Source organism: Rhineura floridana, chromosome 14 (genome assembly GCF_030035675.1).
Source record: "Rhineura floridana isolate rRhiFlo1 chromosome 14, rRhiFlo1.hap2, whole genome shotgun sequence".
NCBI classification, from domain to species: Eukaryota; Metazoa; Chordata; class Lepidosauria; order Squamata; family Rhineuridae; genus Rhineura; species Rhineura floridana.
This window is the reverse complement of record NC_084493.1, coordinates 30,234,962-30,247,468: the sequence shown is the minus strand read 5'-3', so window position 1 is coordinate 30,247,468 and position 12,507 is coordinate 30,234,962. Positions and strand designations below refer to the sequence as shown.

General features: G+C 47.2%; 1 protein-coding gene across 1 annotated transcript in view; it reads right to left on the bottom strand.

The window, feature by feature from the left end:
* Positions 1–12,507, bottom strand: part of CSPG4 (chondroitin sulfate proteoglycan 4) — a 159,381-nt gene that overhangs the window by 31,050 nt on the left and 115,824 nt on the right. Inside the window, exons 3-5 of the mRNA XM_061595220.1 lie at positions 8,796–12,371; positions 7,505–7,984; positions 5,137–5,313 (exon numbers count right to left, since the gene is read on the bottom strand). Of these exons, the coding sequence (XP_061451204.1) occupies positions 5,137–5,313; positions 7,505–7,984; positions 8,796–12,371 (4,233 nt within the window). The remainder of the gene's footprint in view (positions 1–5,136; positions 5,314–7,504; positions 7,985–8,795; positions 12,372–12,507) is intronic.

The window sequence follows — 12,507 nt, the reverse complement described above, 5'->3', positions numbered from 1 at the left end:
GAGTTGGGAGTCTGTGTGTGTGTGTTTGGGAGTCCCTGATGGGTTGGGAGTCCCTGTGCGTGTGTATGTGTATTTGCTTGTTTGGGAGTCCCTTGGTGGGCTTGTATTTTTGAGAGTCCCTGTGTGTGTGTGTGTGTGTGTGTCCCCTGGTGTGTGTCTGAGAGTCCCTGTGTGTGTGTGTCTGTGTGTTCGGAAGTCCATTGGTGTGTGTTTGTCTATGCTTGGGAGTCCCTGAGTGTGTATTTGGGAGTCACTGGGTGTGTGTGTATGTGGGGGGGATTGGCATGCAAAGCATGCAGGGGCAAAGCCCCTTGTATTATATAAAAAGCAAAGATCTTCACAACATTCCATTGCAACCTGGAAGCTGTAGCATGGAGTTATGCTGCCATCCTGTGGCCAAATTATAGAATAGCAAATCAAAAGATGAGAAACCAGATGGTATTTGCAGGATCCATAGAGAGAATGCAAAAAGGCAGTTTTTTCCTTTTCCCTCCCTCTCTCCTCCCCAACGCCTCATTCTGTGTCAAAGACTGGTGGAAAACACAAGTATATTGCATGCCTGTTGCTGCTTTGCCCTTTCCTCATCCTTGGCACTGCGAGCAACTAACTACTTTTCAGTGAGATTTTCATACAGACATCTGTTTTCGAATTCTAGTTTCTCTGCTAGTGCTGAAAACAGAGGCTGCATTCAGATATATCAGGTGTGGGGAACTTTTGGTCCTCCAGATGTTGCTGAACAGCAACTCCCATCATCCCTGGCCATTGGCCATGTTTGCTGGGGTTGATGGGAGTTGTAGTTCAGCAACATCTGAAGGGCCAATGGTTTGCTATTCCTGTGATACGTGAAGGCATGGGGGCCTATAGCTCTCCAGATGTTGCTGGAGAGTACCCCTACCATCATCCTTGACCATTGGCTACACTGGCTGGGGCTGATGGGAGTTGAAGCCTAACAACATCTGAAGGGTCACAGGTTCCCCCTCCCTGTTATACAGTGATGTATTAATTATTGCATTTATATCTCACCTTTCCTCCAGGGAGCTCAAGGTGATATACATGGTTCTTCTCCCCCTCCCCATTCTATCCTCACAACAACCCTGTGAGGTAGATTAGAGTGAGAGTTGGTGGCTGTAGCCACCCACTGAACTTCATGGTCAAGTGTGGATTTCAATCCTGGCCTCCCAAGCCCTAGTCCAATACTTTAACCACTATACCACACTGACTCTCACTGTGCATGGTAGTGAGTGATCAAAAGCTGCTGGGAAGGGTTAGGGGAGTGGGCTCAGGGCTGATCCAAGACATACTGCTGCCTGAGGCAGCAATAGACAGAAATCAACTGGATTCAACATTAATGATGGGACAGCATCCTCCATATCCATAAGGACAGCAGGCTAGTTAGGGGGCATAGATCAGGCCACACAGTACACACAGCTCTGTCCTCCAGAGGAATGATTTGTGGGGTGTCAGGTAGAACATCTGGGGGGCTGCTCTGCCAGTACGCACTGCCAGAGGTGGCCACCTCATCCTGCCTAATGACAGGGCTGGCCCTATCCTTTGCCTCCTTGGTCACTTGAGTTCTATTCCTGTGCTCCATTACTCTGCAATTGCACTCTGACAATGAATCACCAGGTTACTCCTTTCCATGTTGTCTGTTCCGGCCCTCATCATCCTAAGAGCACTTATCTCCATATATGCACATATAACTACACACATGCAGCACAACAGTCCTGAGGATATGTGTGTAACTATGTGGAGGTTACGACACCACAAGGGCTAGACAATTAGTTCTGTGCACAGCCAGTTTCTGTAGCAAATAGGCAGAATCAGTTCCCCACAAACTTGATCTGAGACACGGAACTGTAATCTGTATATGTAACATGATGAGATGTGTTTGGACCGCTCAAACAGCAGTGAGTGCTGTATACTTCCTAAGTCTTTATGTTGTAGAGCATCATTTTTAGCCTGGCAGTCCTGGTCATATCCCATTCAGTACACTGGTTTTGTTTTGAAAGTGCATATATCCCCGCAGGGAAGACTAAGTTAGGAGCAAGGCACATGGTGGCAATCTCAGCACCATCTCATTTCTGTACATCTTGGCCTTGGGGGCACCAGAGGTGGGGGGGAGGGAGTATAATGTACCAACACCTGCTGATCATTGTCTCTTGTTTTCCTTGCATCAGTTTATTCCTGGATTGCTATGTGGAAAATCAACAGAGGAGCAGCTGTACAAAGGCAGCAGCAGCAGCTGTACACATTAACACAACCTTTGTGCCTCATCCCCACTGGTACTGATGGAACATCTCATGCATCCAGAAGGCTAGCTATACTGTACACTTCAAAAACATATTCTGCATGAAGCAAAGCTGAATGCTGGCCCTGCAGAAATGGTGTAAATCAAGCCTAGACGCATAGATGTGCTTGCATGAAAATTCTGCACAGGCTCTTCTGTTCTCTGTTCACCTCTACAGCATCGCCACCCCTTTGTGATTCTTTCTTTTTAAGCAACTACGCTGAGGAAGCCTTCTGTAAGCTTGAAAACCTGCTCAATATTTTGTGATTTCATTTGGTATGCAAATATGATATACGCCAGGAGAGGGCAGAAGGGAGATTGGGATCTCCTTGCTGATCTCTGGATGATTTGCATGCAAGGCATCCTCCAGGGTTTCTGAATCCTAATTGGCTGACAACTGGAAGGCTTTCCTTCCTAAATTAGGTTGCTGAAGCAGAAACAGCCTCTTTTTAGTCTATGTCCACTCTCCCAAGCCACTATTTTACACCTCATGGGTGGATATCAGGGTTCTAGTATAAAATAAAGTAGATGTTGCAAGCCTGAAGTCGGCCCACCAACCCCTGATACATGCATCTGAATTTTAATTGCCTTTTATATTGTATAGCCACGAGAGTGGCTGTATACTATAGCCAGCGTGGATTTTTCACATTCCACAATGTTAAATTGAAAATGCCCCCCATTTCACTCTGATGCTTCCCATAAGATCATTTGAAAACAAAACCTTACAAAACTTGTAGTCCTGAACTTAGAAACGCTTGCTTAACAACCCTCTCAATTTTCATGGTGATACACAGAACAGTCAGAGAGAATCAAGAGTTCAAAGTCTAAAAAGAGAGAAAAAAAATCCAGAGCCCCTTTGGACTTTTTTCTCTCAGAGTTCTCATAATCTGTTGAAATTAATTAAAAATCAGCCGTGTTCACAGAGTACCTGCATTCCTAATACTGACCTTGCCCCATACTCTGACCTTCATATTCTGTAGTTTAAAAGTTAAAAAAAAAAAGCCTGGCTGATTTTTAATTAATTTAAGAAATTTTGGCTGGCACCCTATGATAACATGGGGCATGCTCAGTAAGAACCAACTGAGAGTTCTAAAAGCCAGACTCACAGCTGCTTGGCTTGGCTAATCAGAGGGCCACACCCACACCAGACTTTGATTTCACTTGAGACAGTCATGGCTTCGCTCAGAGAATCCTGGGAAGTGTGGTTTGTGAAGGGTGCTGAGAGGAGACTCCTGTTCCGCTGACAGAGCTCCAGCGGCCAAACTGGTTTAACAGTCAGCCACTCTGACTGAAGGTGTGTGAGGAGAACAGGGTGTCTCCTAGCAACTCTCAGCACCCTTCACTAACTACACTTCCCAGGATTCTTTGAGAGAAGCCAAGACTCTCCAAAGCGAAATAAAGGCCTGGTGTGGATGTGGCCAGGGACAGCTTTGGTTTAAATTTGGGTGGGAGGCTACATGTGCTTGCTGTAGAATAAAAAGGTGGGGGAAATGCTGAAAAGCAATGATACTGTTCACAATGTTTTTGTTTTGGAAAGGAAAGGGGCTTCCCCTTTGCCCAGTGCCCACCCACCCAATCTCCTCCTTTCTCCCCCCTTACTGCCCCTCCCCCTGGTCAGTGTTGGAGTACGACCTGGGAGACCAGGGTTCAAATCCCCACACAGCCATGAAGCGCACTGGGTGACCTTGGGCCAGTCACTGTCTCTCAGCCTCAGAGGAAGGCAATGGTAAAACCACCTCTGAATACCGTTTACCATGAAAACCCTATTCATAGGGTCAACATAAGTTGGGATCAACTTGAAGTCAGTCCATTTCCATTTTCAAACATGGTTGCACAGAAATAAATCCAATTGAACTCAAAAAGTATGCAAACGATCAAACCCAGCCTCCCTTCTCCTCCCTCCTATCCCCTCCATCTTGCCCGTTCCCTCCCCCTTCCTTTGCCCCTCCCTTCCCATCCCTATCCCCTTCCAATACCGTCCTTCCCCTTCCCCCTCCCCCTCCTCCCCCATGGTCAGTTTTTCCTATCCTAAGCATGATTGCATAGGAGTAAAGACCATTGAACTCTATAAGCATGCAAATGATCAAACCTGCCCTCCCCCTTCCTTTGCCTCTCCTCTCCCTCCCTCCTCCCATCTTCCTTCTTCCTCCTCCCCTGCCCACTCCAGCCCTCCCTCCTTCCCCTCCTGGTCAGTTTTACCTATCCTAAGCATGATTGCATGGGGGTAAATCACACTGAATTCAATAAACATGCAAATGATCAAACCTGTCCTCCTCCCCTCCCCGTCCTGCCTGCTCCCCTCCCAGTCCTCCCTCTGCATTTCGTCCCCTCCCTCCTCCTCCCCCTCCTCCCCATCCCCTGTGGTCAGTTTCACCTATCCTAAGAATGATTGTAGGGGAGTAAATCCCACTGAACTCAATAAGCATGCAAATGACCAATCCATTCTCAGCAAACTTGGACAGGATCCCATTTCTTACTTCCCCGATTAAAAAACAGGGAAATTCACTGATAGGCAAAAAACCTTGCGGTTTAAGAATGTACCTATAGCCCACAGATCTTTCTATCAAACTTTAAAAAGCAGGGAAATTGGGCAGCGATAGTGAATGCACCAGGGGAGCAGGAGAACCTGACCTCTCTGAGATATTGAACTGCCCTACAAATTTGTCAAAATGCAAACACCATCAGTGAATCTCTATATAACTGCATGCTACTACTGTTAGATTTACCTTTACTGGTGTTCCTCCCCACCACCCAACATTTCCAGTTAATGGCTGCAACCTGGCTGAGATTTTTAATCGCCACCCTCTCCCAGTATCCTCAAAATCTCCCCCCCCCGGTTAAAGAGGTACCTGTAGTCCCACGTTGACCATCAGCACTGGTGCCTCATCATTGCTTGGAATAATGTTGATGGAGACTGTCCTGGGTTGGCTCTGCTGGTTGACCTCGGAGACGTTGGCCACTACCGTGAATCTGTCAGCCAAGGACTCGCTCCCATCATGCACGTACTGAATGAGCTGATGTTCCACCTGAATGCAAGGTGGACATCAGGGTCATATAGCTCAGTAGCAGAACATGTGCTTTGCATGCAGAAGGTCTCAAGTTCAGTCCCCAGTATCTCCAGGTAGAACTAGAAGAGACCCCTATCTGAAACCTAGGAGAGCCACTGCCAGTCAGGGGAGACCAGGGGAGAACAGAAGGTAGATCAGGATCTCCTGGTACATCTCCGGATGACTTGAAATAGGTTGGTAAGGATTTCTGACTCCCAATTGGCTGACAATAACAACATCTAAAAAGCGTTCCTCCCTAAGTTAGGCTGCTGAAACAAAAGCTGTGTACACACAATACATTTAAAGTCCATCCTCCCCAAGAATGCTGGGAACTGTAGTTTACCTTGCACAGATCTATAATTGCCAGCACCCTTGACAAACTATAGTCCCCAAAATTCTTGGTGGAGGAGTCATGTGCCTTAAATGTATGGTGTGTATGCAACCAAAGAAAGTTTAGGGGGGGAAACCAGGAGTGGATACTGGCTTTAAATGACTATGAGGGGGCAAATGCACCATACGGTTAAAACAGTTTGCTAGGAACTGTTGGTTGTATTCAACTAAGTTCTACCCAGAATAGACCCATTTAAATTAAAGAACTTAAGTTAGCTTGGCCATTCATTTTGGGTGATGGCAAGCATGCTCGCGCAGCACACTGATGTGGCACTGCAGTGCCATGGTGTTGCAGGAAGTTGTACAGTCAGCCTGTGTCAGCAGAGGGGGGGCTGCCATTCTGTGATCTGCGTCAGCATTTGATCGTGGGGTGCATGCTTCATGACCTGATGATAGCATGGATCACAGAGCAGAAGCTACACCCGCCCAGTCCTAGCAGCTGGGGCCCCTCTCAGCAACAGGGGCCTTCAGCCAGTGCCCAACCTGGCTACCTACTGGCGCTAGGCCTGTAGACAATATTGAACTAGATGGAGCAATGGGTCTGACAGTATAAGGCAGCTTCCTATGTTCCTAGAGCTGCAATCCTGTACCCAACTTCCTGGCAGTAAATCTCACTGAACTCAATTAGGCTTACTTTTGAGTACAAATGTAAATGATTGCCCTGTGAGAGACCAACAGTGGTACCCTGTGCATGTCTACTCAAAAGCCCCAGTGAGTTTGAGGGACCTACTCCCAGGAAAGAGGGTGTAGGATTTTATGTATTTACTTATTACTACTTAAATCCCACCTTCCCTCCAAGGAGCTCATGTGGTTCTTTCCCTCCACATTTTAACCTCCTAACAACCCTGTAAGGTAGGTTAGGCTAAGAGACAATGACTTTAGGTGGTCTTCAAGAAAATCTCTCTCTCACTTATTCTCAGTCCTAATTTTCCCATCTGCAGTTTTTTAAAATACATTTTAATTACTTATTTTTACTTGTTTTCTTGGTAATTTTAATGTATTTTGTAAACCCCTTAGAGGGCTTTACATTCAAGCGGTATATAAATTTTGTTAAATAAATGCAATCATAAAATGAATGCTGGTCTCTCTTGTAGGGTCATTTGGTAGGTTTCAAGAAGATGGCAGGGTACAGGCTCAAGGCTTGAGGGTTGAGCCTCCCCCCACCCCCAGAAAAATGTTGTCTGGGGATCCACCCCTCTAGCATCAGTCCCTCCCCTGATCTCCTGACAGCATAACCAGCAGGGGCAGACAGCAACACAGAGGAAGGGCTCACCACTTATAATCATTCATAATGCCTTGATGCAGCATTGCTCCAGAGAATTGGGGGGCAATCAGAACAGGCAGGTGACATCTTCCTGCCTCAGCTGCTAGGTAAGCCAAAGGCCCATCTAGTCCAATATCCTGCTCTCACAATGGCCAAGCAAAAGCCTGCAGGGAGACTGTAAGCAGGATATGAGCACAACAGCACTCTCCTCACTTGTGATTCTCAGCAACTGGCATTCACAGGTATACTGCCTCTGCCAGTGGAGGCAGGACATAACTATCACGGCTAGTAGCCCTGGATGAACACAACAACCAACGCTTGCTAGCATAACACTTATTTGACCCTTGGTATCATACAATACTCTCCAGATTACTATTATTACTAAGCACATAAGAAGAGCCCTGCTAGATCAGGCCAAATGCTCATCTCTTCTAGCATCCTGTTCTCAAGTTGGTCAACCAGATGCCTATAAGAAGCCCACAAGTCGGACATGAGTTGACGTGGCTGCCTTCTTACCTCAAACCAGGAGAAGACATTCAGGCTGCCCTCTTTGGGTCTCTCCATGTTCTGTAAAATGCCGTGCTGTGGTGGCTCAAGAATGACAAAATCCACATTAAGAGCTGTGAAGTAACTGTTGGGGATGTTCAGGACATCCATGGAGAGTGCCTGGGTGCTCCCTTCGGTCACTGTGATGTTGTGAACCTCCAGTGGGACAGAAATAGGAAGGATCTCCAGTTCCACCACAACCCCTTCCAGGGTATCCACCCCATTGGCCGTGATGTCGATGGTAAAGTGGTCGCTCTGTATCTCAGGGCTGGAATGGAGGTAGAGGACTTTGCCTTCATTGATGTCTTCCTGAGTGAAGGTCTGGATGGGGTCCAAGCTTGGAGGTTGATCTGAAGAAGGGCCATGAGATAAGGCCACCAGGAAGCCTGAAAGGGGAGGGATAGTGACCATGTAGACAATGTCCTGGGGAGAGATGTCTTCATGTTCAACCTGCAAGACAGAGGAGGAAGGAAAAGAAATACTGGCCAGCAAGCAACAAGATGTGAGCAATTCATTCCAGCCAGTCAGGAATGTCAATACCAATAATAATTTGTGGACAAATGCTATAGTAGGTAGATGTGTCCCTTAGGACAGGGATCACCAAATGCTTGGGGCCCATGAATACTTTTGCAAACTATCATGGGCAGCATGCTTATACCATAACCACACACTAATTAGACACACAGTAATTAGGCTTGAAAAAAGAAATTTCACTCTCCTCCCAAGCTTAATTGGGGCTTTCTTCCTAGTATATTAAGTAAGTTAGTTGTATTATGCTTTTACCTGTGGTTTCTGTTTGTTTTAAACACCACATTATTTGATTGATGCATTGTTTTATTGATTGTTGTGTAAATCACTTTGTGACCACCTACGGTAAAAAGAGGACTATAAAGATGGGAGATAAATAAGAGTACATAGGTCAACAATAATAAATGTTCCCTTCATACGTACGGGTGTAGCCAATTTGGTTCTACTCAAAGTAGCCCCATTTAAATTAATAGACCTAAGGTACTCAAGCTTATTAATTTCAATGGGTCTAAGTAGGACTAAGAGTGGATACAGGGCAATATTTAGCTAAGGTCTACTCAGAGCAGACCCATGAAATTAATGAGCCTATCACTATTACTCTGAGAAGGACTAGTCTTGAATACCATCCTTAATATAGAACATTCCTACACCTCCAGCTTTGTAACCTAGATAAGATCCCTCCCCCTACCTCCCTGGGACTAAGGAAAGAGGGATAATGAAAAGTGTAACTTACTAGCAAGTAGTCATTCTTAATCTCCACGGCTTCTCCTTGGAGAATGTGTATCCTCTCATGGTGAATGATGTTTAGTGGGCTGGGCTGGGAATCTAGAAATATTTTGATCATCAGCACAGCCTCTGTGGCCACCTGGTTTGCTTCGATTGAGAGATGGATCTTGTCCTGGGAGCTCCGGCTCCCATTGTGGTGGTAAAGAACTTCTCCTGCCAGCAGGTCTGTCTGGGTGAAAGATGACACTTCCTGCCCGCCTCTCAGCACCACTCCCCATTTGGGTGGGGCTATGATGTGGAAGACAATGTCTTCATCATTCCTGATATCCATGTTGGTTTCCAAACTGAGGACTGAGAAGTCGATGGTCCGTTGGCTGCCCTGGTGGATGACTAAACTGGTGAGGTTGTTGATTTTGAGGTAAGGGTCTGAAGCTTGCACTTCCAGGAGGGTTGTAATCTGGTGCAGACCATCTGATACTTGGAACTGGATCCAGCCTCGGTCGGCTCCAGAATGGACAAAGAGGATCTTCTTCTTCCTTAGTTCATCCTGAGTGAAGCGATACACCTGGTGGCTTCTGTTGTTGACGGCAATGATGCTGCCAAAAAGAATGTCCTTCCTTACTAGCACCAACTGGTTGTCAGAGAAGCCCGAGTCCTCATCAACGAAAGCAATATCGTCGGTGGTCATCAAGCGCTGCCCGTTACGCACCACAGTAAAGACCTTGTTGACCAGTTGGACTGGGGGATGGTCATTAACAGGCTGAATGGAGACTCTGAACACTCCTCTCACATCCTCAGCCTCAAAGTCAGAGCTTCCCTCGTCCTGCTTGATGGCCACAAATGGAATGTCATCCTCCAGGGTCTCAGAATGATCATGCTGGTACACGAGGCGGCCTTGGAGGATGTCTTCATTGGTGAACTTTGTTATCACCTCCTCACTGGCTGGCACATCCTCAGGTGTTCTCCATATCAGCTTCCCATGTGTTGGGCCATCTATCACCTCATACATGTAGTTCATGCTGTTCATGCTCTTGACAAATAAGTGGTCCTTGGAAATGACAGCTTGCCCTCCTTCTAAAACAGACAAAAGAACATTGGTTAGGATTGGGACCTCTGGGTCTCCCCCAATCCGTATTCTGTAAGTGTATACAGGAGAGTAATGTGCTCCAGCCATGACGCGGAACTGGAATGAGTCTTCGCTCTCCTTTGAGTCTCGGATGGTTGCGCTGTAGCGCAGCTGATAACTTTGCAAATCCTCTTGTGTAAAACCAATGCCATCAGTCAGCCTAGTGCCATGAAGCTCAAGATTCCCCTTTTTGGGTGGCTGAATAATTATATAGTGAAAAGACTCTGAGCTAGAATTTGGCTCCTCCAAAGCTGCCTCCAATTCAGCAGCAGTGATGTTCTTCTCTTTCTCATTCTTCATCTGGAGGGGGATCATGGTCTTCATCCTGATGGTGGCCCTCTGAATTCTGATGAGGAATGTGTTGTTTCTTAGAGTCTTCTGACCCACCTGGACTAAGAACTGTAGCTTCTCAGTCATATCTTCTGTGCGGTGCTCTTCATCTGTGCTGTAATATTGGACACGGCCTTGTTCAATATCCTGCTGGTAGAAAGACTCCACCTTCTTCCATTCTCCACCAAGGCTCCCTTGCTTTTGGATCTCACCATACTGGAGAGGCACAGTTAAGCGATATAGGATGGGGACTTTTTGCTGGACTGCATTGGTCTCTACAGACAGGTTTGTTGTGGTGACTGGAACAGCATCCCCTTGTGAGACAAAGAGGCCTGTGTTGTTGTGTTCTTGGATGTCTGGCTCCACAGCAACCACCCTCAAGGTAGCCACTGGGCTCATGACCATGCCATCATTAACTTGGACAATGAGCGTTGCCGTGGGCCCATTTTGGTGGACATAGACCACGTGGCCTGTTTCCAAGTCCCTGCAGGAAAACTCCTCAATTGGGACTCCAGGTTGGAAGTCGTATTCTACATAACCTTCTTCTATTCTCTTCCCACCAAGCAGTTGGAATCGCAAGCTGTCACAGGGAGTATCATCATCAAGTGCATGAACAATGTCCGGGCTGAGATACTTCCGTGTGTGCTCCAGAATGACCATGCGATCTCCCTGTGGAAAGACCACTTCAGGGGCATCGTTGACTGGGTTGATCTTTATGGGCAGCAAATAGATTTGGCCTTGCCACAGGCACTCTGGAATCCCTCTTCTGGCAGTGACGGTTACCTCCAGCAACAGCTGATCCATTGGTCTCTCGGAGCCATCATGAACGTACTTGACTTTCCGATTCACTATGTCCAACAGAGTGAATTTCCTTCTGCCCCTGGTCCGGGAGATGCCTAACTCCAGTTGTCCGTGCCTTGGCTCCATGTTGACACTGAAAAGAACCTGAGACTGCCTGATGTTTGCAGTGCTCAGGTCGATGGTTGGCTGGGTGTGCCGCCACTCCAGAAAAGCCGTGCCTCCTTCAGCGACAACCAAGGGACTGACATGCAGCAGTTTGGTGAAATTAGCAAAGACTGGGGGAAGGCTAGGATCAGGACGGCACGGTTCCATAATAGGGTCCTGCCAATTGTCTGGAGCAGGGCTTGTGGGGGCCTCATCCTGCTCATAAGCATCCTCATAGTCTGAGTACTGATCCAGCTTCCTGCAGCCAGCTGTCACATCCCTTGTGATGAGAGCATCTTGCAAACTCCTCTTCTCCTGATTGATCCTCAGGTCCTCCAGGCAGCCCACAAAGGAGCTGTTGGTGAAGCTGTTCCCAGACATAAAAGCCAGTCCACGCTCTCTCATCCTTTGGGCAGCCTTCTCATTCAGACCTCCAACAAAGAGAGGCCCTTGAAGATCGAGGTGACTGTGGATCCCCTTGTTGGAGGTCTGGGAGGCATAGTAGTCAACAAGGATTTCAAACTTCCGTACATCCATGTAGACCTTGACATAGTGGTCCTGCTCATTGCTGAGGTAGATGTTGTTGTGGAGCACCACAATGCCATTCCCTTTTTCAACCACCCCTCTTAAGCGCCCGTCAAAGATCTCCAGGTAAAAGAAGTCATTCTCAAGCCCTGACTGATAAATCAGAGGGGCTTGTTTGACACTTGTGGTGATCACAAACTCAATGGTCCCTTCATTCCTTGCACTCCAGCCGGGGAATGCAATATAAGAGTTCGGTCCCAGAAAGCTGAGGGGATCGTTGGGACTAGCGGAGAATTCTACACTGCACCCCTCTCGGATCCCGTGGGACCGCTTGGTGCCACTGCCAGATGCCAGTGCGGAGAGGACATCCTTGTCATTGAATGTCACTGTGTGCAGGCAGCCCCTGAATGGCACAGTCACTCGGGTGAGATATGGTAGCTCCAGGGTCCCTGTCCCTCCCACATAGAGGCCATAATCAACATCCAGCTCTTGCAGAGGCCCTGGAATTTCCACAGAGGTGTTGAAGAGGCCATCCACCATCAGGGTCATCCGCCCATCAGCCACGAACAGATCAGCATCATGGATCACAAGGTTATTGAAGTGTGGCCCTGCTGGGGACTTGATGGTCAGTTCTTCTGAGCCCAGGTCCATTCTGGCCTACAAAATGGAGAATTAGAATCAGAATCTTTTTGTTATTTGTATAGCACTTTCTAACTGTTCAGAGTGCTTTACATTTCTTTTTCTTCTCAAGTTTAATTTTAGAATGCAAGGTGAAAGCTGCTCTTAAAATACT